This window comes from Odontomachus brunneus, unplaced genomic scaffold (assembly GCF_010583005.1).
Source record: "Odontomachus brunneus isolate Ranch 3 - 2012 unplaced genomic scaffold, Obru_v1 Obru_scaffold_008, whole genome shotgun sequence".
Taxonomy (NCBI): Eukaryota; Metazoa; Arthropoda; class Insecta; order Hymenoptera; family Formicidae; genus Odontomachus; species Odontomachus brunneus.
The window spans coordinates 1,956,166-1,962,624 of record NW_022639458.1 but is presented as its reverse complement, the minus strand read 5'-3'; the positions used below and the strand labels follow the sequence as shown (position 1 = coordinate 1,962,624).

Genomic DNA, 6,459 nt, shown 5'->3' with positions numbered 1-6,459 from the left:
TTTACTCTTGACGTCGAGTACTGTCAAATCGATTTTTTTTAAATTTTCGGGGGACGGATGACGCTACGAGTCTCCTACTCTAAAACTATAATTCTTAAGCCTAGCACAACTCAAAACAAAAAGATCTCGGTTGGAACAAGAAAGGAAGCATGTGTTTACTTTTGACGTCGAGTACTATCAAATCGATTTTTTTTTAATTTTCGGAGGACGGATGACGCTACGAGTCTCATACTCTAAAACTATAATTCTTAAGCCTAGCACAACTCAGAACAAAAAGATCTCGGTTGGAACAAGAAAGGAAGCATGTGTTTACTCTTGACGTCGAGTACTGTCAAATCGATTTTTTTACGAATTTTCGGAGAACGAATGATCTTATGAGTCTCATACTCTAGAACTATAATTCTTAAGCCTAGAACAACTCAGAACAAAAAGATCTCGGTTGGAACAAGAAAGATAGTATAAGTTTACTCTTGGTCCGATAGACTGTTTGTCAAAAAACTTTTTTTTAATTTTTCGGGCTTATAATTAAACTTATTGATTTGTGCTTTTGGAACAATGTTTGGAACAACTAGAACAATCTATATCGGTATCGGAATGCTTTATTTTCAAAAAATGGGGTGCCAGGTCAAAAACATTTTTTTCATTTTTTGGACTTATAATTCAACTTACGGATTTGTCCTTTTGGAACAATGTTTGGAACAACTAGAACAATCTATTGCGGTATCAGAATGTTCGATTTTCGAAAAGTGGGGTGCCAGCTCAAAAAATCATTTTTTTTGTTTTATTCGAAAACCGTTTCGAATGAAGCAATATCACTTTGGAACAATGTGGAACAAAGTCAAAACAGTCTGGCACAACTTTCAAAATTATCTGGCACAAATTTCAAAAAGTGGGGTGCCAATTTCATACACTCGCTTTCGATTGAAGCTTACAATAGAGCGAAGAGGTGGAATTACTTGTTTAAGGATGAAATCTCGCGGATGTATATTCAGTTTTTCGCGACAATATCACGCGTCCTAACGATCGGCTGGATTATTCTGGCCAGCATAACGAGATTTACCGTAAGATTATTACCGTAGCTGTGTCTCTCCTATTCGCATGTCCCGTATCGTTCGCTGATGAACGCGACGTACGCCAGCGGAAAATCACTCCGACTACTGTATATCTTGACCCAGTGACGTGCTCCGCGATGGGATTCTTGTGCGAATTTGCGCTCCAGGCATGTTAATGAAATAATTAATCTCGGCGAGCTACTTGGATAAAAGTTAGCTCGAATATGTGAGTTATTTATCAAAGTGTTTCGTTGGGGGCTATATGAAGAAATATTAAAGTCGTCAAGGGATCGCCTGTGGGCGTGTCGAACGGATTAAATGGATGAAATATTTATTTGCGTGAGGAGAGTGGTAGAGAATAACTGCGCGTTGTTCGTCGGACGGAGACGTTAGGTTCCATTTTTCTTAAATGAGATTACCGTTCCGTGATGTACGGAAGGAAAAAGAACGAAAAAATAAAAATAAGGAGAAAGAAAGAGGAGGAGAGAGAAAGAGGGTGGGAGCGTTATGCCATTAATTACGCCCCTCCTTTACGCACACGGAACGTATACGAAATGAGTTATCTGGCGACACTGTAATTTTTATTTGTGCACCTTACATCCTTTTTCGCTTTACCCCATTTCTCATTTTGCACCCGCGGAAATAGAAATGTACGCCTGCTCGTTTTTCCGCTGACATTGTGTTTGTACCGGTATCGTATTTGAATTTCCACACGAAATGTACAATCGGATCGGAGTATTCTGATGTTTAATTAAGGATACACGTGCGCGAGTTTTTTTTCTAATGTTCTTGTCTGTTTCTCGGCGACGGCTAATTTTTAATTATAAATAATATTAGCGTAGTGTAAATCAGAGTCATAAAATTTTCGATATTTATTTGAATGGTGTACTCGGTCGTAAGTATGTCATGCAACGTAAACGCAAAGTGACTTTATTTATTTTTCCCCCTTCATGACGTAAAGTGATATTTAAATGAGCTCATTACAGAATGATTACATTCACCGTAATTTGATCTTGTAATTTTGTCTTTATGTCTTTATTTCATTTATTTACAAAAATCCACGAGTATACCGACGCTGATTGAACTCATTATGTTTCATTAATGCAAATGAAATGCAAATATTGATACGCTTTCCTTAGTTTTCATGCGGAATCATGGAAACAATATATACCCAAGTAGGAATCGTATACATTTCGCCAGTACGGAAAAATGGCCCGATACTGGATCGATATCGAAAAGCGGATATCTGGTTTTGATACTGGCTCAATATTGGGCCTAATATAAAAAAGCTGTATTATTGGTACTGGCTCCGTACTAAAGTTAGATACTGAATACCGTACCGTACGTGTACTGAGGCGTTACCGAAAAGTATTTGCCGTTTTTTGTACTGGCTCAGTATTAAAAAAGCTGTATTATTAATACTGGCCCTCTTCGTAGAATCAGTACTGGATACCTAGTAGTAAAAATCGTATACAATCTGCCAATAGAGGATATTAGGCCAGTATTGTCTCGGTACCGAAAAACGAATGATACCAATGTTCTTTATGGGAAAACGGAAGAAGTCACTAAAGCGAAACCTAGATAGCTCAGAACGCTTGCCTGACAAGCGGAATACTCAAGTTCGATTTCAGCCGTCGCCCCGAAGATTTCTTCCTCATATGATTATTAAAAATAGACATATATAGGTACAAACGAGAGCAGCCCGGCCATGGTCTGATCTTTCTTTCCGTACTATATAGTTGTGATATTAACAATTGTACAAATAATAAAAATTACTAAGAATCGATACTGACCCAGTACTAGGCCAGTAATAGGTACTTCCCCAGTGCTAGGAATCAATACTTTTTTATACTGGTACAGTACTGTTTTCGATACTGGTCCTTTTCTATTATCCCAATATTACACCAATACTAAACCCGTACTGGCATCTAATATTATGCCAGTAATGTTTACCATTAATCAGTAAAGGAAAGTATAAGTCAGTATAAATCAGTAAAGGGAAGTTCTGTATGATTTATATAACTAAAAAATAGGGTGTTTTTACGAATTTTTTTAAAGAAATAAATAGATATCAGTATAAGATTTTGATTATACTATTTATCATTGTTTTACGTATAAGAAAATTATTTTAAAAAATTTTAAATTCCGTCAAGGTTTTTTAATTGAACGTGATGTCAAACGCTTTTAATTAATAGGCAATATTACAGCTCATGTAATAATCTGAAATAAATGAGACACAAAAATTTAAAAACTTTATTAAATTTACCGGAGGATGAAACTTTGTTATGTACAGGAAGTTGAAATTTAATAAAATAAAGACACCTCAAAATCACGAGTCATTTTATTCCTCATTTTCTTTTCCACTTAGTGTCCCGAGAAAAATAGTAAATTAAAAAAATAATAATTTTAAGAATTTTCCAAAAGATTTAGGTCACCCTCCAGAGAATTTAATATAGCTTCTAAATTTTCTTCTTACATTTGTTTAGGTTATTACTGTAATGTTGGCTGTAATGTTGGTCATCAGTTAGAAGCGACACCGCCTTTAGCACAAAAAACTTAGACAGAATTTCAATGCTTTTAGAATAATTTCCTTCTATATTTAAATAATCATAAATCATATATTTAAAGTTCTCTATATTAAAATACCTCCTATTTTTCGAATAAACCAAAATATGCATCCGCGGGCAAAGTATTTCGCGGTTTTCCTAATAGATAGGTAGATGTGTATGTGTGTGTGTATATGCAAGTGTGCGCGCGAACGATTCGATTAAAGTTACAAGTCAAACCGCGCTCGATATTCGTTCGTCTTCACAATGAAATCCAGGGATTTGGCTCGCCCGTCTGTACGATTCTAAGAAGATATATAGAAGTTGGTGAGTTTCTAGAGATTTTCAGCGGATTTCAGGTCGCATTTGACGAAGCACCGTCTGAAACGAATGGCGTATCCATTTCGATAATGATCCCATTTCGTCACTCTAGCACGAATCGAACGGAGTCCCGGAGTTCCTTTGTCGCGTTCACTATCGAGACGCAAATACTATTTATCCTGTTTTTGCGTAACCGTGTTTTCCTCTCTACTGGCGTCGTCGAAATTCGTCCGTATTTCGGGGCCAATTTGCATCAAGCAGAAAGACGAAATCGCGCATACGTATGGACATATTAAGTGCTGTTAGTGTGAAGCCTCGACCAAATCCTTTTTAATGACATTTATCGTGCCGAAGAGTGGATTATTGGAGAAATGTCGGTTAAGATCCCTCCACGGTTTATTCACCGATCGTTATATCCCGGGTTTGGAATTTAGGTGAGAAGAACAGAGAGAAGAAAGGGAGTATCTTTTCTCGCACGGTCGATCGCACGAACGATCCTCGATATTCCAAACGTATATTTGCATCAATTTCAGCTTTGAATGGCGTCTGGCCGGGACGTACGCGATCGGCGGATTTTGCAACGAAATTTTCATTTTCCAGCGCAAACTGTCTACTAACTTAATAATACGACCGTACAATTCGTTTTATACTCCGTTGTCATTAATTCGTTTTAACCTATCTCGATTCTGCCTCGATTCCAACTTGTCAAGAGACGGCGCACGGCAGCGAATCTCACCCTCCCCCTTCCCCTCCCCATTTCGCGGATTCCATTTCACGGACTTTAGATTTTCAGCGGACTGAAGCCCAAAGTTCCCGTTGAAATTTTTTCTCTCTTCACCCGGCAAATCGTAAAATTAAACTTTTACTGTGTCTTACCGCGAGAGCAAACTGTGAGTGCTGCTTGAAGAAGGGTCGAGGGGATCTTCCCCGGGCGCAAAAGAAATTTTACACTTATTCATTCGACCGCTGATAAAAACCCGATAAAACAAAATCTTCCCGACGCGGAAAACGACGCGCTGATTTTTGCCCGTGTTTTTCGCACGGATGCTTCTCGCTGGCATTCACATGAAGTTTACCTCTTGCTCGTGGTTTTGTCAGTAGTTTCAAAACTATATTGTCGTAGGCGGTCTCCTTGGCGACCCCGGAATCCTTTACTAGCTTTTCTTTGATGGCGATACATATGTTGTATTTTCCGAGTAGTTCCTCGAGTTCCTCGAAGGCCTGTAACACAGAAGGATAAAGAGGGATATACTTTTTCTCTAAGACGTTTCCAACAAAGCATCGCGCATCTAATGCGCTCGCGGCCTTCATTGAACAGTGTTCGCGGTGCTTTGAGGTCTTTTGGAAGATAAATGATAGAAGAATGAAAAAGGGGAAGAGAAACAATATAATGGAAAAGATTTAAATGGAATATTAAAAGAGATTCTGCGTCTTTTGATGAGTTGTTTGAAAAAAATAATTCATTTGGGGTAACAGAGAACGCAACATTGATGTATATGTCCGAATCCACCAACGTCGATCAAGCCTTAAACCGCGTTTAAACCATTTGAAATAAATCAAGGCCCAATCAACGTTGGTGGAATCGGGTCTTAAAAGTGTAAAACATGCATGAGAAACAATGAGATTACTATATCATTCTCCTTGTTTTGTTAAATAGTTCACCAAATATTTTAAGTATCTTTAAATAATCTCGAATTTGAACTAAAAAATCAATGAAATTTCAAATATGCACATACATATATATATATATATATATATATATATATATATATATATATATATATATTACACTCAAATAAATGACCTGTGACCATTCTGTGAGGAGCAGAATTGATTATTGATCAATTGAATAGTTTTTGTTCATTTACTGTTCTGTTGTCGTTCTATAAATGGGTTTAGATTTTGCACATCTTATATACGCAATAACTGCAAGAAAAGTTATATATTAATTGGGATCCTAAATAGTTTTACTTTTCAATTACTAAACAAAGATTAACATGCTGTTATTGCAAGTTTTCTTAGGAATAGAATGATTTTTCTATGTGAGTAACAACGATAAAGATTTTTGCACAATGTTTATATTCATTTTCCGATAACAAACATTGAAAAATTGCCTTATAATAATCGAAAAATGGTAATAGCTAATCAAATCTGCATTGTCGAGAGATTCTCTCACGCGCTATTAATCACATATTAGGTGTACAACTTTGCTTCCGCCGTTTTTTTTCCGAAATTCGAGGCTTTATTGTAAAAAACTGGTTATACATTTATGATTCAAAGTATTGTCCAACGCTGGCCACTACTTTCTCCCATCTTTTGGGCAGCGTACGAATTCCGCGTCGAAAAAACTGGTCATCTTTTGAGGCGATCCACGATCTAATTTTTTACTTCTTCATAAGACCGGAAGTGCTGATCAGTCAGGTCGTGTGCCATTGATCGAAACAAGTGATAGTCAGAGGGAGCAACGTCTGGAGAATACGGCGGGTGGGGTAGGACTTCCCATTTCAACGTTTCCAAATATGTCTTGACCACTTTCGCAA

At 37.2% G+C, this 6,459-nt stretch overlaps 1 protein-coding gene across 4 annotated transcripts in view; it reads right to left on the bottom strand.

Annotated features, from left to right (window-relative positions):
* The window catches only part of LOC116854123 (metabotropic glutamate receptor 2-like), a 178,103-nt gene that overhangs the window by 12,051 nt on the left and 159,593 nt on the right, over positions 1-6,459 (bottom strand). For all 4 annotated transcript variants that reach the window (XM_032835724.1, XM_032835723.1, XM_032835725.1 and 1 more), the window contains one exon: positions 4,996-5,140. In XM_032835724.1, coding sequence (XP_032691615.1) covers positions 4,996-5,140 — 145 coding nt within the window. The remainder of the gene's footprint in view (positions 1-4,995; positions 5,141-6,459) is intronic.